We start from the raw sequence: 23,423 nt of genomic DNA on the forward strand, positions 1-23,423 counted from the left end.
TGACTTTTGACAAATCCTGCGCTATCTGTGAATCTGGGCCCGGATTACGTACACTCGATACGCATCGTATCCGCCATGTTTTACCATAGCGCCTTATGGGAAAACATGGCGGATACGATTCGTATCGAGTGTTCGTAATCCCTATGCAGTAATCTGTGTTCGTGTTCGTTCGATCGTTGTCGTTCACTTATTTTATATGGTCGGTTATGTGAAGTGTTTGGTGTTTGTGTTTAGTTTGTGTCATCATAAAAAGCTGATATTCAGTCGTGTTTTTTGATATTTTTGTTATTTCATAATCGAGTACCTTTTTAAAGGTAAGTTTTTCTGATTGTAGGTACTGTTTATCCAACAGTTTTAAAATACACATTTTATTTCGCGTTTTGTTGTTGGGTCTAATGGCCGATCAGCTGTTGTGTGCAGCCGATAAATTCAACAAGTAAACATATATTTAATCGAAATTAAATATTTCTATGTAAAATGTCACATTATTGTATAAATAAATAATTAAGAAACAAAAGTTGTTTGTGTTTTACCTTTATTGTCCACTTGAATAAAATAATATTAAATATTGGAAGTACCGTATGGAGGCTATGGTGTACCTAGCGTGGAGGCTAGATAACGCTACCTTTCCTATCCAATCAACAGCAAGAACGTTTAAAATTTCACACCTATCATGTCGAAGCTACAGACCACTTATGTGGAGGCCAGATTTATAGTATCCTTCCAATTTTCCAGGTGCTGAAATACGTGACATATTTTTTGAAGGGTAAGATCGCATTCTACCAAATCACACAACACTTTTTTCTATGTTGTTGATCTTGTTGATCATCACAAGGCAGTGTGATTGATTATCTCAAATATTTTTATTTAATTTGAAAAAAAAAAATACAATTGACATCGTGAAATTATGAAGGTAATTATTAAATAAGTTTCTGATTCCATGAAATTACATTAAAAAAATATTTTATTAATAGGAAATATAAAATAAACCACAATATTATTAATGTACAACAAACGTCAACTCTTTAATCAGCACGTGGAAATGGTATGACGCAGAGGTTCAAGGTTGAAAAATTGGCAAATATTTAATTGCTTTTTTTAACTTTATTTTATATTTGTAATTTCCTTTCTGTATTAGTAATCATTCTAGCGTTTAGTTTACCTTTAAAGATCAATGCATAACATCTGCTAAAAAATAAAAGATATTCTACAATGACTGTATTTTCTAGGTTTGTAGCCTTTACAAACAAACACCCTGTGATAAGAGGAATGCTTTCCTATGGAACTATCTGGCCTACATCTTGTATTATTCAGCAGACGATAGCCGGAAAAACTTGGGAAAACTATGACTGGTTACATGCTTTAAGATTCAGTATATATGGTGGTTTGTTTACTGCTCCTACTCTTTATGGATGGATAAGGATATCTACAATAGTGTGGCCAAAGAGCACTCTTAAATCGTCTATTACTAAGGTAAGTAAAGGTTTTCGATAAAAACTATTTATATTTATGTTGCAAAATTACCAGCCATCCCCTTTCCCATTTCAATTGGCCTAAGGTTAGATTACATTACATTAGACTATGTGGGGTCGTTAAGGCCATGCAGCTTCACCACACTTCAACCTATAGAGATCTTTTGTGCATACCTGGATCTAGGTAAACTCTAGGATGCCAATATTTCTGATGAAGTTGACTAGCTTCCTAACTGACTTGTTGTCTGTTAGACAACAAGTCAGCTGACAAGACTGCCCTCTTCTATTGTTTGTTTTTTAACCAAGAGGGGTGCTTCAAATTTAGCCCCGCTGTAATGCTTGTTTCTAATTGGTCCAACCCCAGGCAAGTTTACTCCACAGTTCTTAGACATTACTACGGTTGCCTAAATCAACTAACCAATGAACATTAAGGGTGCGATTACGTCACGAGAGTGTACTGTCATTTGAATCGTAATATGATCTTTTTCGAATCCTGAGAAAACCAAGTATTTTAGAAAAATTTAAACACAGGATGAAAGATTACATTATTACCGAGGGCGGAAAGCCCCGTTAAACAAGCAGTTTCTATTGAATGAAATATTTGAAATTAAATATCACACTTCTCTTTTATTTTCAGCCCTGTAACTTATTAAAATAAACATTATAGAAGTTTTCAGGGACTTTCGGCCCTCGGTAATAATGTAGTCTTTCATTATGAGTTTAAATTTTTCAAAAATATTTATTAGTTTTCTCAGGATTCGAAAAAAATGAATACAATTAAAACACATTGAGAATTTTGACATGCGTCAAAATTTTGCATTAACTCTGCACTGCATGTAAAATTCTAAACTGTTCCAGCTTCCCTAATTATTTTACATAAAAAGACATTAGAAACTATTTGTAGAGGATTGAAATCTGTATTGAAAACAACTGTTAAAATTGGTCTACGTAATTAAACATTCCAAAATTTTGTAAAAATGTAATACATTTTAGTTTTCAGCCCAAACTTAGACCACACACAATGTAATAATGTTCACATTTTTGAACTGTCAATATTTTTATTTTATCATCTATTCATCTGTTGTTTAAAAACAATACAGTTGATAAAATACCCTCAGTTGCGGAGAAAGTATTAATAATAAAGATTTTTTATTCAGTCAATGGTGTGAGCACTGTCAGTTAAATAGTAACGTGTGGCCTAACTTTTACATGCACACCTATTGTGGCAAATGTATCATATTTTTCAAAATTTTGGAATGCATTTAAATCGTAGAACAATTTTAACTTTTGATTTTAATAGAGATTTTAATTCTCTACAAGTATTCTCTCATGACTTTTGATGTAAAATAATTAGGGAAGCAGGAATTCAACAATTTAGAATTTTACATTGAGTTTCCTATGGCCCTTTTTACGATTCACCACCCGGTATAAAATAAAATGTATACTATTTGTCTTATTATTTCATAATAACACAAATAATACACATATATACACAATAACACATTCAATGATCGACAATCATTTAAAAATATGGGAATGTGAACTCTTGTGACGTAAAGTCAAAAATATAAGTCTCCCCACCACCGTCGGACAAGGCAACCGTAATAAAGTCTAATAACCGTGAGTTTACTCCACTGTTATTAAATTTTGACACTAATGGCATTTATGAAATTTTGGCACTTCTGTCATTTTATAGGTTAATTAAGTATATCAGCGATTTTTTGTGTTTTCTGCATTATTCCATTAATTTTTAGGTTTTTAGTCTACTTTTATATAAAATCAGTTGTTTTTAGAACTCTTTAGCGATGTGTTAGTATAATATAAATATGTATGGATTATCATCGAAAGGTGATATGATCAATGAAAAAAGAAAATGAATTTGATGACTTTTCTAGTAACTTTCTTGGGTGTGAATCTGTCTTTTAAGTTTACTCCTCTTTGTTAAAAAATCAACTATAGTAATTTTAGTTTTTTGCGAAACAGTGCTATGCAGTTGTATACAGGGCAGTGGCGGCTCGTACCACTTTAAGAAGGTAGTGCCACAACTCGGGCAGCCGCCAAAATTTTTAGTGACGGATTCACGATATTGTCAAAAAAAGGTATACTGACAACAAAAACTAAAAAAAATATGCGCGGATACTTTTATCTTATGTACATATCTTAAGTTTATTGATCTGAGGTGCCAAGCAATTGTCCAACATTGATCAAAACAGTTCCGTAAATTAATTAATAATAAAAACCTCTTAACCTACCACCAGCATTTACTGCTGATAGTGCTTGAAAATTGTTATTACGATTTAGTCTCTATTTACCAATTTATAAAAATAATACTATTTCATTATTCACACACATGCACACATTTTTGTAATGTCACTTTTAAACTTTACGATATATGAAGTTCATTCTTCTATTTTTTGGTTGCAAAGTTTTCAATGACTTTATAATTAAAATTACCAATACAATTTACAAAATGCTTTTCTGCAGATAGCATACCTAAAGCACTAGGTTTCGATGTAAACATCGAAAAACAGTGTTCTGCTTCAGATGTTGATATAGGAATGGTAACTAAAATACTTAAAAGTTTAATAGTTTCTTCAAATGTGCTTTTTAAACCTTCCCTCTACAATAAAACCGATAGCGAAACAGCCCCAGAGGTAGTACTTAATTCGTCTCGCTAATACAGTACCTACATCTAATTCAGTTTTAAACCGAGTTTTGCTTAAAAATTAAAATTGTCTCCATGGTTCATTAAGAAATGATTCGGAGAACTGATGCTTATAAGCAGAAAACTTCTCCGACATAAATAAATTAGAAGCAACTAAATGTCCGGAGAAGGTAGACCTTTGAAAGATCTGGTACTTTGAATAATATGAACCTAAGTCGTTGTCTAATTCGGCGCTAAAATTGACCAGCTCCTTAAATATGCCTCTATTTTCTGAATTTTCTTTTTCGTCGTGACCCCTTAAAGCTAACTCGAAAGCTCCACAACACCTTATAACATTTGTAGTTTTTTTTTCTAGCGAAAAACCACCAAAAATTTTTTTAAAATACTAATCTTTATTGTCAATTAATAAATTAAACTTAATAAATAATCAAAATATTATCAAAATACCCACGATCATGATGCACTAAAAGTTTAATTATAAATACAAAAACTTTTTAACAGAAACTATATATATATAATAAAAGCGACAAACCAGCACGTAAAGAAACTCAAAATAAATAGACCTGGCTTCATACCCTCGTGCCTGGCACAGAGATTCTAATGTTAAGGTATACTAATAGTCCAATATAGCTCTTTCTCCGTCACTTACATATAATGCTCGTAAAATCTTTCTCTCTTTACTCGTGCCAGTACTGACTTCGGCGCGAAGGAGATTCTCCTGTCGAATACTCTCCGCTGTCGGCAGGGATTGTATTGCGGCCATAGTTGCCATATTTTATATAATTTATGAAGATCAAAAGAAATACACACAAAAAAATTAATAGGAATTAAAAAGTTTTGAAGATAAAAAATATGTTTATGGATAGTTAGCAAGGTAGTGCCATGGCTCTATGGCACTACCTTACGGGCCGCCACTGATACAGGGTGATTGATTAGTAGGGTAAAGCTCAATAGCTCAACATTAACGTACTTTAATTTTTATATAACATTCCCTATGCCCAAATTTATTAGTTTTCGAGATATTTTCATTTTTCAGAGCAAATTATTTTAGGTGTTTAAATTTATCTAAATTTTAAGTAAGCCATGACTGAATTGACAATTGAAGATTACCGATTATTATCATTCCGGTAATAAATGTAACACTGTCGCAAATAAAGAAATAAAAATAATTTATTAGTAGTACATTTTACAAACAAAAACACAACCACTACATGCAACATTTTTTAAACAATTAAAAACTATCTTTTTATGTAAATGCAACAAATAAACAAAGAAAATTAGTAATAAATTTTACAAAAAAACACACAAACACAAAATACAATATTTTGTGAAGACAATTAAATACTACTTTTGTATGTAAATGTAACAATGTAACAAATAAAGAACGAAACATAATTTATCAGTAATACATTTTGCAAAAAAACATGTTTGAAAAAATTAGAAGCTACTTTTAATAAAATATTTTTAATATTTAATTACATAAGGTGTTCAAAATTATCTCCTAACACATTTATGTACGCCTAAAAACGATCATTGAATGAGCTACTTACTCTACGGAGCATTTGTAAATTAACACATCGAAATACACTTTGTATTCTATTTTTCATCTCATCCCTTGTTGTTAAAGGTATTTTATAAACTTCATTATTAACGTAACCCCAAAAAATCAGTCCAGTTTATTAAATTCTGGTGATTTGGGTGGCCACGCTACTGGTCCATTGAAAAATGAAAATATCTCGAAAACTAATAAATTTAGACATAGGGAATGTTATCTAAAAATTAAAGTACGGTAATGGTACTTTTCAATAGTGATATAAAATACAGGGTGTTCCATTTAAAATTACTGAGAAAATAATGTACTTGCGTTTTGACTCACCCTGTATTTGATATAAAGAAAATTAGCAATATCGACCATTCTTGAAAATTTTGACAATACGTTAAAAAATATGGCATTAATAAACCATTGTTGTTTTGCTTATTTTTATTTATACAGGGAGTTGAATTTGTTACGATTTTCATATAAAATTGTTTATAACTTTGTAAATACCCTGTATAACATAACAAACCTTTATATTTTTGTGATGGAGAAGTTAACAGGATTTCGAATTTAAAATAAAATATAAGGTGTTCCATTTAAAAAAACATAAGTTTGGTCTGCCACTGTGTTATCGAACACCCTGTAACATTCTAACTAATTTTGTAATGTGAAGCTCAAAGCTAAATTTGGCTAAAATTTTTGTTTGAACTTTTATTGCTATCTATTACTATAGCGGAGCTATTGAGCTTTACCCTACTAATCAATCACTCTGTATAATGTTCTGCTGTTTCTTTTTCGTTGTCATTGAAATGACAGTTATAACTATCAGATTTGCCTATTTTTTAAGATAATATCTCAGAGGGTGATGACAAGTGGGAAGGCCAGTGACCATTTTGATATCTTTTTTACTCATTTCGAGAAAACAGTTAGTTGCAGTAGCGACACTTTTATGAGCCTTTTTGTTTGGATTTTTCTTGATGTATTAGACCAATGTAGTTGTAGTTTATTGAGTTCACGGGTCTAGAGTTACCCTCAGATGTAGCTTTTCGATAGTCCACAGAAGGGTACTGGAGCCCCAGATGGGGTATTAGCCCCTTCTTTTGTGAGGCTGTCAGCTTTCTCATTTCCTGCATTCTCTGTTTCGCTGGCTTCTTCTTCCAATTTCGGTTCATGACCACTTCAAAGGGTGTTTCGAAGTCGAATTTGACTGGGGTGGCATCTGTCAGTCTGATATTGTAGCTAATGTTAGAGAATATAGATTTACCTTTGAATTTTTTTTAACTACAGGCTGTTACAGAACAATTTACCTATGGCCCACTAGCCCTAATATGTTTCTTCTTTGGTATGAGTTTACTGGAGGGGAAGAGCATTGAAGATGCCAAACAGCAGGTTAAGGATAAATTTTTTCCAACATGGAAGGTATGTACTAATTTAGAAATGATTGTCTATACTTATACAGATGTTTTAAAGATCCAACAGTAAGGAACTAAACTTTTTTATTTTGGACAATTTACCGGACAATTAATTTATTTTGGCCGGATTTACATGTTGAACCCGACTAGGCATTAATATTTCTGGCGCCCCACGCCTCTTGATTCCACCCCCAACCCCCCCCCCCCCCCCCCCAACCCTCTCAAAACCAACCATCTTTTTTTGATTTTGCTGCCGATTATATTTGAATAAAAACTTATACCCATATCCTAGTGTTCTTTTGCACTATTAACAATATTCTATGGATATAAAAGAGAAGTTTGCTAAGGATTGAAAATAATAAATCCAAAATCACTGTACTTAATGTTTTCTAAGGTTTTAATAATAACAGTTAATAGTGATCATATAACTTAAAATAATACACAGAGAGTCCATTGCCATATACTTTCAAATGCTCTGCAAGAAAGTGGTCAAACTCAGATAAAAATTGTATTAAACCTAAAAAGTTGCCTTGATCAAAATGTTCATAGCTACCTTGAAAAGCTAATCCTTTTGTGGATAGAAATTTTACAGCGGCAACAACACGCTTAAGAACATTCCTCCAGTATTAAGTTTCCTTATTAATTTAACTGATCAGCAAAACTTGAACTAAAACTTTCGTTTTCGTCGCTTGCTCGTTTTTGTCCTCTTCACTTACTGGTACTGCTCTATATTCATTTTCAACCACTAGTTTAGCTGATAAAACATTCGGGCCGGCCTCGGCTTTCTCATTTGCTCTCTCTTTTTCTTTATAAAAAATGTTTGTTAGTTTAAGAAGTTTTTCTTTATTCAATTGCCGCTCTACCCTGCGAAAAAAATTCGCCCGTTCCGCGCCCTAACAAATTTGGCGCTCTATCCAGTGCCTTGTCGGCCTAGTGGTAAATCCGGCCCTGTGTTTTGGAATGGAAAAATTTCAACCCTTAAGAATGCAATAATATACCTACAATAATTGTGTCAATTATATACTTAATATGTTGAAATTTCTATAAATATGCCAAATAAATAATATACAATATTTTTCTGAAATGGAACTTATGTTATTTTTCAACATTTACACTTGTGAACATTTTGTCAGCTCATTTGACAATAAATCTGTCAAAATATTCCCAAGCTAAGTGTATGGACTATTTTTGCTGTCATGCACAGCAAAACTTCGATACTGTACTTACTATGCTTTTTCTCATGAGGATCTTTGAGTGCGTCACAGTTTTTCGATTTCTTTCTAACGTATTAAATTGCATGTGACAGAAAAAAACGCACGTCGGTGATAACATTTCGTCGGTGACATTGATAACATTTATTCTAGTTGTCAATAGATGGCGAAAAAAATTATTTACGAATTATATAATATATCTACGAATATAATCTGTACAATTTATAAGACTATACAAATCAAAGAAAATACCATTTTATAAATGCAATAAACACAATTGATTTGATTTTATGCCAAATTGCAAGTAAAAGGTGACAACTGTCAGATTTAACTAAAATGTCATGTCACTAAAATGTATATTATCACGGACTTACCTTTTTTTCTATCATTTGTGACGCACTGAAAATGCTCATGAAAAGAAGTATATACTCACTATATTATATACAGTAAGTGCCAAACTAGTATATATACGGGTACCTAATTACTAGGCTTAGCTAATCCGGCCTGTTCTCACCTGTGACTTTCATATCTGTGATGTCATGTGACTGTCATGAAACTATTCAAAATAATTGTTTTTCCATACAAAAAATACACTAATTAATAGGTTTGTTCTAGCAAACAGTCAAACTAGTCAGAAACCGTCAGCAAACAGTTGGTCAGTGAGAGAACATAATACAGTCACCAGTGCTATCCCCTCTACTCGCGCTGGTCCACTATTCGCTGATGGTTTCAAACCGTTTGAAACTGATGCTAGAACAAACCTAATAGTATTGTTACTATGCTTAAAAAAAACTATTCAACACCAACAGAACAACTATAAAATTCACATACAACTACTGTTCTATAAACTGTCAACTTTCTGTTTATATTGGTTTCTATACATTTTTTGACATTCTAGACATAACTAGACATAACTAGACATAAAAGTAAACAGTGCAACAAGTGAAGGGTCCAGGACTATATTAGCTAAACATACCTGTGTGTCTAGTAGCGTGACGGTTACTGTATATATAAATGTATGACATAAATAAAGCTTTTTTATGACATTTTTGTTATAGGTTGGTGTTTGTGTTTGGCCAGTTTTGCAAACAGTGAACTTTTGCTACATCCCTGAGAAAAACAGAGTACCATTTGTCAGTGCCTGTAGTTTATTGTGGTGTTGCTTTTTGGCATACATGCATGAACTCCAGTTGAAACAGAAAGAATTGGAAATATCTCAAGTACAACTATTAAAACAATAACGAATGTGATCCACTAGCTGTATATTTTAGACCAATTTTAATTTATTATCCTGTATATAGATGTAAATTATATTAGTAAATATTTTTCTATTAATCGTTTTTTATTCAAGAAGGCACTGCTTTGAGTGCCACGTGCAAAGCTGTACGTCGGCCATAAAATATCCAATTTTTTTCCTGTAGTTGTAAACGACAAAAATACCCTGTTCGGACTGTCTGCATTAAGTAGCGACCTCTGGTATTCCACCCCAGTCCCTTATATTTCTTAGCCAGGAATGTTGTTTTCTACCATGTCCCGGTTTTCCCTCAATTATTCCTTGTAATATTAGTTTTGGTATCTAGTATCAGTCCCGAAATATTGGGTAATCTTTTTACGCCACTGCAACCTTTCTGGAAACATTTATTCATATGCAGTGCGTTCTCATAGCAAGACAGAGCCAAACTAATTTTTGCATTAGTAAAATATTTTTGGAGTATTTATTGGTTTTCTTGTCGTTTTCAATACTTTATGACCTGAGGGACTTCAGATGTTTAGATATAATTAGCGTCTCTTTGTAAGGACAATGAAGTCGACTTTACTAAGTAACAAAACATTTACTTCTACAATGACACCAATATTGTCCAAGAAATTCTACAATGACATCGATATTGTCCAAGAAATTGAAATCACAGCGACTAAGATGGGCAGGCCACGTGCACAGACTTCATAACGAGAGATTTGTAAGACTGGTATGGGAGGAGATTCCTACAGGCAAAAGACCACTCGGACGTCCCAGAATGCGATGGAGAGATAACATCCAAGCAGATCTCCGAAAAATGAACATCCCATTTGACCCTAGGTTGATGGAAGACCGAAAAAATTGAAAGAAAGTTATACAGTCAGCCAGGACCCACCCAGGGTTGTAGCGCTACGTGATGATGATGATAAAAACATTTACTCAACACACACACACACTCTACACCATAATCTGATTGCGAAATCAAGTGTACCATGCCAATGGCCTTAGTTGTGAAGGCAGTATGCAAATTAAAATAGTTACATGTTTTTAGGACTCGTTTTTTTTTCGAGTATGCGTATTTCAAAGGTTCATGAAGTTTTGAAATAACGCTACTGTGTAGAAAATACGTAACACGTTAATATTATATTCATTAGTTGCAAATTTCACTAACACGGAATTTTATAAACGAACTATTTTTTTTGTTGTAATTTGTAAAATTTTTTATAAATTAACTAATATTTCTTTTTGTAGAAACGATAAAAGAGAGAAAACAATCATAAAAGACTTATGATTGTTTTAAATTCAGGTTTTAACTAAACTAAAAATAATACAATAAAAACAAAATATAAATTTATTTAAAAAAAAAATCAGTTAATCTTCTTAATTGATTTCCAATCGCATCTGTATTGACCGATATTTAAGGCGTGTGAATTTAGGTTCCATCCTAAAAAAAAGTTTTATTGTTAATGTCTTGTTAAAATAAAAACCAACTATTAAAATGACATAAGCATAACTTTGTCAAAATATTAACACTAAAAATTACTATTAATACGTGCCAAGTTGCTAAATCAAGTAGCTAAGTTTGGTTACTAGTATGGTGTAAACAACTTGATTTAGTACTTGCGCAAGTATCTAATTTAGTAAAATTTTTAGTCAAGTGAATAGAAATAATTTCTATTTACTTGAGCAAGTTGCTTCCATACCTTTCCTTTCTAGCAGCAACTAAAACGCCGACTAAACAAGTGTAGACAGGTCAGTTTAGTCAGGTTCATAAGTACAGACTGCGACGTTGATTTTTGTTTTGGCTGGTTTTCAATTTTGGCCTAGATGGAATAGCCGGATCTCATTACTGTGTTGATTTTCGTAATTTGAGCCAGCAATATTTCAAAATTATTTACTTGTTATGTTAAAAATGTACATTTCTAACAATTTTAAAGCTAATTGGTTCTCACCAAAGGCATAAATTCCACAAAAAATTTTTTTTAATACCTACGCATTACTATAACCTTTCTCGAGGCACTTACGAGTGGAAAGTTATGTCGCAAAATTGTTCATCAAGTTATCACTAAAAACGGACTAATTTTTGCCTACTTCATTTAGTAACTTGCTTTAGCTACTTGACACGTGTAAATTTGCCTTTAAGATAAGTTTTCACGCTCATGCAATTTGCGCAAATTGACTTGTGCATACCAACTTGTTTAAGTAAATTGGCGCATGAAAACGAAAATTGTTCACTTGCGCAAGCCACAAAGTTTGGCTGGACGAAAATCTGATGGTTAGATAATGTGCATGCAGTTGGCGCAAGTAAATGACACACCAATTCCACGCATGCGTAGTGGGTGAATAATAGTAAACAGAATTGTTGCTCTGACATGCAAGTGGCTTTAATTTTAATTTTTGGAAAACTTCAAATCTTCATATTATGTTCTCGTCGCTAAATTCAAATTTGCAGATAGCGTTCATGTGGTGTAATTGAACACTTCATAACCGTATCAGTCCTTTTTATTAACCCGGGAGCAGTCGCGATCACTTCTGTCACGTAAGCAGTAGAGAAAAAATCTCACAATACAAATTTAAAACAAATTTCTATTTTATAATATATTTATTTACTTGTTACATTAAAAATATCTATTTCTAACAATTTTACTGCTAATTGGTTCTCAACAAAGCCATAAATTCCAAAAAAAATTTAAAAAAATTCCCACGCATTACTACAATATTCCTAGAGGCATTTAAGGGTGGAAAGTTATGTTGCAAAATTTTTCATTAAGGCTATGGGTACATAATTCGCAAATATTTTACGTGAATCCCTACTTTTTCTGTCTTTACACGGCAAATTACGTGTAGTAAAATTCACACTGGTATGGATATGTAAACATTACTAGAATGTCATTCTACTTGAAAATGTCATCATTAATTTAAAGAGATGGGTTTTGAATGTTCTTGGATAACTGTTATTTTTATAATTGCAAATTATTAATTCAGTTAATAAATGTGATAATTTTTTCAATAACTATGTATTCAGTGATTGTAATAATTTATTTGTACAACAAAAACTAATACTTAATCGAGAAACGAGGAAAAGTGTTAAAGTGATTTTTTAATAATATATTGTTATGGAACGCTTACAACTTTGAACATCTTTAACAACCAAATACTTGGATCACAGAATATATTATCCTGATGTATTCTCTGCTTGGATCTTCCACAAATAATACACAATAAATAACTTTTTATTAAGTTCACGTCTTAAATCAATTATTTATCAAATACACTATATTGTATCAATAATATTTAATCAATAACTCAAAATATTCCCGATGCAATGTCAAATATTTAAAATTGTCACTGATTGTCAGTGTCTGACTGACAATATATGCTGACAATATTATATTCGGCTGAGTGCGTTGTAAGACAAAGATAGATTTGGAAAATATTACCACGGCATTGTGTTCATTTTTTTCGAATCCTGAAAAAACCAATAAATATTTTTGAAAAATTTTAACGCAGAATGAAAGACTAAATTATTACCGAGGGCCGAAAGTCCCTTAGAATAAATAAAAAGTTTATTTTGAATGAGATATTTGAAATTAAAAATCACACTAAATTTTCTGTTAGTTTTTCACCCCTGTAACTTATTAGAATAAACATTATAGAAGTTCTCAGGGACTTTCGGCCCTCGCTAATAACGTAATCTTTAATTCTGCGTTTAAATTTTTCAAAAATACTTATTAGTTTTCTTAGGATTCGAAAAAAATGAATCCCAGGGCGGATCTGTGAAAAAACGTCTATTTTTGGATGTGCGAGGTGGCATTCGGATTTTTGCAGATAAAGTTAGGTGACAACTTCAACAATAATAATTGACTTATGCTCCTTCTCAAATATGCCCGGAACAATAATAAAAAAATTAAAATATTTAAAAATATCGAAAAACATCGATTTTTTCTACTTTCTTTGCTATAACTTTAAAACAATTCTTTTTCTAACAAAGTCGTAGAGAAATAAAATAAAGATAATTGAATTTTGTATGATAAACGACTGGTTAAAAATGTCTTAAATTATTACCCTTTCTGCAAAATAGCAATAAATACAAAATAAGCCTGTTTCTATTCAATGTTTTTCAACCCCTTAGAACTTTCGTAATTCGCTTAGAAAATTCTTACAACTACTTAAATCGTTCACCAAATTTCATTAAAATCGACCTATAGATTTTGCAGATTAATTCTGCAATCTAAATTTTATTAAAAAAGTTCAAATTTTTTAAAAACTTTCTGCAGAAAATGTAGACTATTTAGAAGTTTGCTAATTTTTTTACATATAAAGAGGTTCTCTACCTGTCTAATACACTTTACAGAATTAAAATCGGATTATTTAATCGGCCTTAGCACTGTTTTAAAGTTATAAACAATTTTTTGGCTTATAAACAAATACAGTGAGGACGTTTGAGTTGACATAAATTCATTTTCTCGAGAATAGGCGTCTCTGGAGATAAATCCCGAATCACGTCGATTTTTATTTTTAAATTCTAATTTTTTTGGTATATTTATCATACTAGTGACGTCATCCATCTGGGCGTGATGACGTAATCGATGATTTTTTTAAATGAGAATAGGTGCCGTGTGATAGCTCAATCGAAAGACTATTCAATTTTGTATTCACTAATATAAACATTAACATAACTATTTATACAGGGTTTGAATTAAATTAATTCCAATATTTAGATTACGTCATCACACCCAGATGGATGACAGCACAAGTATAATATTTATGCCAAAAAATTATAATTTAAAAATCAATATGTTTCGGGATTTATCTCCAGAGTCGCCCATTCTCAAGAAAATGAATTTATTCCAACTCAAACGTCCTCACTGTATTTGTTTATAAGCCAAAACATTGTTTATACCTTTAACACAGTGCTGAGGCCGCTTAAATAATCCTATTTTATTTCTGTAAAGTGTATTAGGTAGGTAGAGAACTTCTTTACATGTACAAGAATTAGCAAACTTCTAAATGGTCCACTTTTTGTTCAGAAAGTTTTTAAAAAATTTGAACTTTTTTAAAAAAATTTAGATTGCAAAATTATTATGCAAACTCTATTACGTCGATTTTAATGAAATTTGGTGGACGGTTTAAGTATGCGGTAAGAATTTTCTAAGCGAATTATGAAGGTTCTAAGTGCAACCAAAGTGGTTGAAAAACATTGAATAAAAACAGTCTTTTGTCCTTTTATATTCTATTTATTGTTATTTTGCAGAAAGGGTAATAATTTAAGACATTTTAAAACAGTCGTATATTATACAAAATTCAATTATCTTTATTTTCTTGTCCTACGACTTTGTTCCAAAATGAATCGTTTTAAAGTTATAAGCAATGAAAGTAGAAAAAAATCGATATTTTTCGAAATTTTTAAATATTTAATTTTTTATTAATGTTCCGGGCATATTTGAGAAGGAGCATCAGTCAATTATAATTATTGAAGTTGTCACCTAACTTTATCTGCAAAAATCCGAATGCCACCTCTCACATCCACCTCAAAACAGATCCGCCCTGGTCTACCGTGTTAATGGTGTAACTAAATCTAATAAATGTCGGTAAGTTGCCTCATCCATGTGCAGGTAATTACGAAAATCCACTGTTGCATTTGTTAATTCTTTTATTAAATTAATATGAGAGTAAGTGGCTCTTTTTTTAATCCAACTCTTCTGCGATCGACTTGGCTTTTGTCTTTTACCACTTTTAACTTTTTAATTAAACAAGCAACAAATAATGCTGGTGATAATTCGTCTTCATTGTCCATCGTGGCTCAATAACAATCTGAACTGTACTTGTGTGCAAATAAATTTGTGCACGAGACTTGACCGTGAAAACGGATGCAATCGTTCAGTTTAATTTGCACAAATTAGCATACCCAAGTTAACTTGCGCAAATTGCGTGAAAACATAATTTTACACACAGACAAAAATATTGCATAAATATTTTGAAATTCATGTGTGAAATGGAATTTTTTGTGCTGCCATCAGTGTCATAGAAATAGGATTTCTTTTCCGAATACGATGTTTTTAAGTATCATATAAATGGTATAATCTGATTTAAATTTGATATGGGTTATATGGTGACCAATATAATTTTTAAATTGAATTTTATCAAGGTAATTATTCACTATTCTACCGACATAAAGACCTGCATTATGGTGCATTAACACGAATTTATCACAGAGTTATCCAATATGGCTGGCAAAACAATGGTTTTAATGTACATATCAGCTGTCACTCACCCAATCACTTACACAAGTTCCTTATCTCCTTTCGAAGAAATACCACTCCATAGCACTATGCCACCCCAACCAAAATTAACGCTCTGTATAAGGTTACATCTTACATCTGGCATACGCATACCGTTCATCATATGGAAACAAGATTGATAAAACTTCGTCTACAGAAGAGTTGGCGAACAGTATGTCAGTTGTAACCTCATACAGAGCGTTAGTTTTGGTGGTGACGGCATAGTGCAACGGAGCGGTATTGCTTTGAAACGACATACTGAACACGTGGAGGTGATTAGGAGAATGCCAAATGACATGTACATTGAAAACATTTTAGAAGATCATGTTTTGCCATTTAAAAGTCATACTGGAGATGAAATGTTGGTGTTAATGCACGTCTTCATGTCGCTAGAGTAGTGAATGCTTACCTTGATGAGATTCAATTTAAAAATTATATTAGCCAGCATGTAGCCCAGATCAGATTAAATCCGATTATAGCATTTATATGATACTTTAAAACGTCGCATTTGAAAAAATTCCTATTCCTACGATACTGGGGAGCTAATAAAGGCAGCACAAAAAATTTCATTTCACATGCATATGCAATATGTTTGTCCGTGAGTATATTTTCATTAGACTTTTTGTATCATTGTAAGTTATATTAAAAATACAGTTTTAGGAAATATTTCTTACCATTCACTTGCAGGGCAGTATAAAACATCTGGTACTCTTGTTTGATAAAATCTTGAAGCTCCAATAGATGGTTGAATGGAATATTCATTAACATAGAAGAAGTCTGATATGCTCTCATGAAGCTGATCAATTTCGTAATGGGAGTACGATGATTTCGATGTCTCTTATCATAAACATCCTAAAAATATAAATTAACAATTATAGGCTTTGACTATGTTCAAAATAAGAGAGCTAAAACGAACTACAATGTTAACGGGATTTTATTGTCTCATATGGTCAATGGACCTCTATATTTGAAACAACCACGGAGTGCTACCATTTAAACAGGTGCGTTTTTGAGAATGAGGCGAATTAGTCCCTAGGCTCAGGGTGAATTAGGGTGAGTTCTATGCACTTTTGGTACAAACACGACTACAGGAAAATTGTTCCAGGTTAAATTTACTATCGAAATATCACATTTTAGAGTCAAATATATTTTTTTTACAAAAAAATATTCAAAAGAAAAGCAAGAAAAAAACACCAAAGAAAGCAATTTTGTTTTTTGCCCCATAACTTTTATCCTCATGGATATAGGCATAGGTATTGCTTCAGCGAAAAATAAATTCAGTCCTTTCTCTTTAAAATGACGTTTAGTAGAAGTCACTAGGATTTATATTTTCCGAAATAGGATTTTTGAAAGTTCGAAGCTCACATCATTTTTAGGGCCATTTTCCCCATTATTTCGCCATTTCCCCAACATTGTTCTGTAACTTTTTTCTAGGTATATGTAATGGTACATTTAGTAGAAATAGAAGTCAATTACCTTTAAAATAGTCTATTGTATAAGGTTGTGCGACTATTTTTAAGCAAGTTAAGCTTTTTCAAGGTTTTATATTTTTAATGATTTTTGATATTTTTTATGATTATTGTTTAAATTTCTTATGACTTTTTTCTTGTACATTTAGGTATATACATTGTGCAATAAAAAAAGCTTATTTTCTTTACTTTAAAATGGTGTATTGCAAAAAATTATATGACTATTTTTAAACAAGATATCCGTAGGATATCCAATTGTATCCGTAATTTGAGAAAAATTTTAAAAATGTTTATTTTGTTTTTCAAGTAGAAGAACCTAGTTGCATATTATAACATAATTTTTAATTCCAAATAAATTTTCTTATAACACTTTTCGATATTGTGAAATATAAAGGTACTTCACTCTTGAGCGAAATTCATATTTTTTAACATACCTCGTACACTATTGATAAAATTTTATATCTGATGATTGCATCTCAGGTTTTAGATTATGTAGAGCATTTTATAAAGAATATTATTTTTCATAAAGTTACTAATAAAAAAGTTTCCTTATGGTTCCAGCTTAGTGAGACCTGTGGCATGTGTATATATCACATTTTGAGAAAGCATATCTTGTTTAAAAATAGTTCTAGATTTTTTTACAATACACCATTTTAAAGTACAGAAAATAATATTTCTTTTTTATTGTACAATGTATATACCTAAATATACAATAAAAAAAGTTATAATGAGAAATTCAAAAATTATCGAAAAATATATCAAAAATCATTAAAAGTATAGAATTTTCAAAAACCATATATTGTTTAAAAATAGTCATACAGCCTTCTACAATAGACCATTTTAAAGGTAGTTGACATGTGTTCCTACTAAATGTACCATTGCATGTACCTAAAGCTACATAGAAAAAAGTTACAGAACAATGTTTGCGAAATAACAAGGAAAATGGGTCAAAATCGCTGTGAGTACCGACGTTTGAAAAATCATATTTTGGAAACTATAAATTACAGAGGCTTCTAGCAAACACTATTTTAAAGAGGAAGGATGGAAGTTTTTTTTCTGTGAAGCAATGCCTGTACCTATATCCTCATCGGAAAAAGTTATGGGGCAAAAAATAAAATTGCTATTTTTCGTGTTGTTTTCTTTTGAATATATTTTTGCAAAAAAAAATATTTTTCACTTTGAAATGTGATATTTCAATAGTAAATTTAACCTGGAATAATTTTCTTGTAGACGTGTTTGTACCAAAAGTGCACAGAACTCACGGTAAGTCGTCCTGTGCCTAGGGACTAATTCACCCCTTTCTCAAAAACGCACCTCTTTAAATGGTAGCACTCCGCGGTTTTTTCATATTTAGAGGTCCATTGACTATATTAAACAATACAACCCCGTTAACGTTGTAGTTCGTTTTTTTAATACATAATCAATAGCCTATTACTGGTATACGAGTATACGTATACATATTAAAATTAAAAACAGAAAATGTTGTAGCTGATGCTCTTTTGGTCTGGCTAGTTTTTAATTTTAATTTTTGTTTTTTTATATAGACTAAAACAGCTCCTAAAAAACTGCAAAGATCTCTATGCCATTGCAGTGTGCCAAGTGATGTAAGGCAGGAGGTTTGAACCAGAAGAGATCGTAATACTACCAATAAGAAAATTGTTGGCCTTTGTTGAGGCCCCAGAACTTATTAGAGTTTAAGGGAAAAAAACAAAGTATGGTAGAAAGGCCTTATGACCAAGACTAACGAGTGTCTGACGAATGTATAGTAAAATGGTGATTTCAATTGAATTAAATCACCATTAGTCAGTTTTAGTTAACAATTAACACCAAAATCACTTTTAGTTATCAAGTTAATATGTAAGTAAGATCAATATTTCCTTATGACTAAGTCCTTACCAGATATATATTGTTGAAAATGCAGGTAGCTATTGCCAAGCATACAGCATGAAACTTCGCTGCTATCAAACTTTCTGCTGATTCTCCTTTGCTGATTATTATATAAATTTTTCTGACGTGTAAATTAACTAGAATCAAATAATTGTATTCCTTGTGTATAGAAACAAGTTCCTTAAAATCAACGGCGCTCCAATTACGAAGAATCTTTTTTAATGAGACTCCTGTGTAGATGTTGAAACCGCATATTTGTCGTACTAAAACATAGATTAAAATATGATTCTAACAATTGTTTTGTTAGTTAGGGTAATATACAGGGTATCCAGAAAGTCTACCGACAAACGAATACAGGAGATTGCTCAGATAATTTTAAAACAATTTAACAAAATTCATCTGTCCGAAAATGCTTCTTAAAGGAGCTAACCAGATTCAAATAACAAATTCCCAACTATAAACAAACGCACGTGTTACTATTCGCCGTCTCATTCGTCAAGAGGCTGTTATATGTAATTGATTGCCCTAATCGAGGCGGATTCTCATTTTACAGGTCCAAACTGGTCAGTCTACAAATTCAAATTGTAGGTAGCGTGTTGGTTTTTAAGATACACTTCAGGACGACCCTGTTTAGCTTCCATGCGCGTTTGTTTACAATTGGGAATCTGTAAAATGAATGGACTTTAGAGCTATTTGAAGATGGCGTCTGGTAATTAGTTTTTCTTAAATATCTCCAGAACGTTTCTGTTTAGAAAAACGAAAATTGGTACATATTTATCTTCCAGAGATGAATTGATTCCACCCATTGCAAATTTCTAGTACCGGTCATAGGCGTCCGTTTTGGGTAGGGCAACAATTATATTATCGCATAACTTTTTTGTTTTTATTTTTTAAGTATTTTTGAGTCTGGATTATTAAAATGTAAGGTATTGTAGTACTAAAAGGTACTCTTACTTTAAGTCGATAGGATACACCGTTTTGTAGAAAAATTGATTTAAAAATTTTTCGGATTTTGAATATCAAAAAAAAATTCAAAAAAAGACTATTTAGAAAAACGAAAACTGGTACGTTTATTTATATTCCAGAGATGAATTGATTTCATTAATTGCAAATTTCTAGTACCGGTCATATGCGTCCGTTTTGGGTAGGTCAATGATTATTTTAATGCATAACTTTTTTGTCTTTAATTTTTAACAATTTTTGACACTAGATTATTAAATTATGAGGTATTCTAGTACTTAAAATTACTCTTACTTTAAGTTGGTAAAATACACCATTTTTTTTTTAAATTTTTTCAATTTGTTTTTCAAATTCAGGAAACGAAAAATTTTCAATTCGATTTTTCTAGAGAACGGTGTGTCCTACCAACTTAAATCAAGAGTAACTTTTAGTACTAGAGTACCTCACAATTTAATAATCCAGTATCAAAAATGCTTAAAAGTTAAAGGCAAAAAAGTTATGCGATAAAATAACCATTGCCCCATCCAAAACGGACGCCAATGACTGGTACTAGAAATTCACAATGGATTTAATCGATTTATCTCTGGAAGATAAATATGTGTACCAATTTTCGTTTTTGTAACTAGAAGCGTTCTGGAGGTATTTAAAAAAAACTAATTACAAGACGCCATCTTCAAAGAGCTCTAGCCCCCTTAGGAAGCATTTTCGGACTAGGTGAATTTGGTTAAATTGTCATAGAATTATCTGAGGAATCTCCTGTCTTTGTTTGTCGGTAGAGTTTCTGGACACCCTGTATGGAGCCATCAAAGAAAAATCGTAGTCATCATGCTTTACTATGCTGGACATTCGCCTGCAGTGCTCTGATTATATCCATCGAGGCCTCTGGTAGTTTTAAAGGATACCTTTCCAAGTCTGTAATACGTCTTGAAATGAGCAGCTCTCAACAGTGGCGGATATAGACATTTACCTTGGGAGGAGAAATTTAATTTAGGGGGGAACTTACAATGAAACAATAACCAAAAGACATAAAAAAGATAAACCCAAACTACATAAAAGAAAAATAATAACTTATTGCATTAGATTCCCTTAATTTTCCTAATTAACAGGTTTATTGGGTTGAATTTGTCTGTCTGTGGTTTAAGCGTTGATTGATAAATATAGAGGGGAAGATACGAAAGCCTATGCATTATTTTGTCCCCTTTAAAATCTGCCCGTATAGGGCTTTTCATCAATTGTCATTTGTTTCGAGCTTCTCGTCATGTGTCACATAATATTAATATATCTACGTCATACGCCTTTGGTTTGTATCATTGGTATTACAAATAAGGTATGACGTAGATATATTAATATTATGTGACACATGACAGAAGCTCGAAACAAATGACTGTGAATGAAAAGCCCTATTCGCGGTGTGCAAGTACTTGGAAGGGAATTGAGAAACGATTGTGCGCGAATAGCGGAGAAATATTGCAACTTTCTTAAATAATTCATATTGTCAATTGAAATTGTCAAATTGACGTTCATTTCATATCTACTGTCATTGAAGAAGAAAAATTATATGTTGCTCCACAATATTGATATGATATGCAATTCTTATATAAAGGTAATTTAATTAATTGTATTTTGCTTGCAGTACTGCATTTTAATAACTAATTTTATTTACTACATACAATTGTTTACGTTTTAATAACATAACCTGATTCTTATTTTTTCTTCTTATTATTTTTTTGGACTATGGCCTTGACAATTATCCAGTAACCAGGACTAATATAATTGGCCAATATAATTAAAAGTGCGAATAAAATTGCAGAGCGTAGAAATAAATGTCGCTTTGCCGAACTTGCACGGTCCCAATAGTGGCGCGCCTGGCGTAAATTTGTTGAAACTAGCCAAGAATAGTATTTATTTTATGTGGCCCGTATTCAAAATTTTAACGCAGCAGTCGCTGGCGTACCTATTGTTGAAAATTTTAGATGATGGTCTATCGTCATTTTTTTATTTGCATAAACATGTTTAGCTTATTTGTTTGTTTTAAGCTCATATTGACTGAATGGAAATTTATCGAACAAGTCATGCAATTTAAATACTTGGTTTGTCTGCTGAACGAGGGTTGGGATCCTGAAACTGAAATAAAGAGTAGAGTAGAACAAGCCAGAAATGCTATTTTGAGGCTTCATATATTTCTGAATGATCGCAAATTTGATTTCAACCCGAGATACAAGATGCTAAAGTATTACGTTTGACCTGTTCTCTTGTATGGAATGGAAGCATTGGTCATTAATTAAAGGCCAGCCCCATAAACAAACTTGCAGTCTTTGAAATGCGATGCCTGCACCGAATGCTTAAAATATCATAGACAGACAGACAGATAGGGAACTTTTTAATTATGTAAAAAGTAAGAAGACTGCATACTTAGCGCACATATTACGAGGAGAACGATATACTTTTCAGCAACTGGTACTGGAAGGAAAGATAGAGGGTAAGAGAGGTCTAGGAAAAGATGTCATGCAAAAGATGCTTAGTCAATTTCATATTAAGTAAATATTATTGCAATATCTTCAAACAAAATATACAGTCATCAGAAGGGTCTGTAATTAACGAAAATAACTACCTAATTTTTTATTGAGATTATGGGGGCAAATAAGATAAATGTACAATATTTATATAAAATCACAAAAAATTTCTCGTTAAATAATTTTTTTTATTAATAATATTCAATGATTTGTTTCAAGAATTCAAATTAAAAAGCAATATTACAACTACAATTATTATTCTTGCTAATTTAAAAACGAGTTTAGAAAATACTAACTTTAGTAATTATTTTAAACTGTTAGCGTTGAATAGTTGAATGATAACTCAAATTTAAATGCATGAAAAGAACAATGAATAAGTAAATATTATAATAAATTATCTTAATACTGTTGGGTCTATAATCCCGAACTCAGGTAGCTACGCTTGCTTGCATCTACTCCGAGATTATCATCCCAGTGAATAAAAATAGCAGCACGAAATTTATAAATTTACCTAAATCCGTATTCATTCTCAGACCAGAAAACTCTTAGCGCCATCTAGATGTAAAACCGATGGAGACGTGCATAAACTCCGATTTAGTTACGTATCTTTCAGTATTTATCAATCAACGGTTTAAGTTTCATGTCAGCATATATTTTTATGTTTCTACAATGTTTTCTCTAATTTTGGACCTTGTTAAGAAGAAAAATTTTCTCATTTTTCCTCCCTGTAGATCCGCCAATGGCCCTCAATGCTTTGTAGAAGAGCTCGTAAATCTTGT

At 31.7% G+C, this 23,423-nt stretch overlaps 2 protein-coding genes across 6 annotated transcripts in view; one reads left to right on the forward strand and one right to left on the reverse strand.

Annotated features, from left to right (window-relative positions):
- The window catches only part of LOC114327485 (mpv17-like protein), a 39,997-nt gene extending 30,365 nt beyond the window's left edge, over nt 1-9,632 (forward strand). The window contains exons 1-4 of one of the 5 annotated variants that reach the window (XM_028276126.2): nt 210-314; nt 1,230-1,473; nt 6,962-7,093; nt 9,356-9,632. In XM_028276126.2, the coding sequence (XP_028131927.1) occupies nt 1,270-1,473; nt 6,962-7,093; nt 9,356-9,538 (519 nt within the window). In that variant the 5' untranslated portion in view covers nt 210-314; nt 1,230-1,269 and the 3' untranslated portion in view covers nt 9,539-9,632. The other 4 variants (XM_028276124.2, XM_028276125.2, XM_050646915.1 and 1 more) reach the window with 4 other exon arrangements.
- Nucleotides 9,633-10,871: 1,239 nt separating this feature from the next.
- The window catches only part of LOC114327486 (RUS family member 1), a 31,641-nt gene continuing 19,089 nt past the window's right edge, over nt 10,872-23,423 (reverse strand). The window contains exons 6-8 of the mRNA XM_050646916.1: nt 19,181-19,434; nt 16,490-16,667; nt 10,872-10,978 (exon numbers count right to left, since the gene is read on the reverse strand). Coding sequence (XP_050502873.1) covers nt 10,902-10,978; nt 16,490-16,667; nt 19,181-19,434 — 509 coding nt within the window. The 3' untranslated portion in view covers nt 10,872-10,901. The remainder of the gene's footprint in view (nt 10,979-16,489; nt 16,668-19,180; nt 19,435-23,423) is intronic.

This window comes from Diabrotica virgifera, chromosome 3 (genome assembly GCF_917563875.1).
Source record: "Diabrotica virgifera virgifera chromosome 3, PGI_DIABVI_V3a".
NCBI classification, from domain to species: Eukaryota; Metazoa; Arthropoda; class Insecta; order Coleoptera; family Chrysomelidae; genus Diabrotica; species Diabrotica virgifera.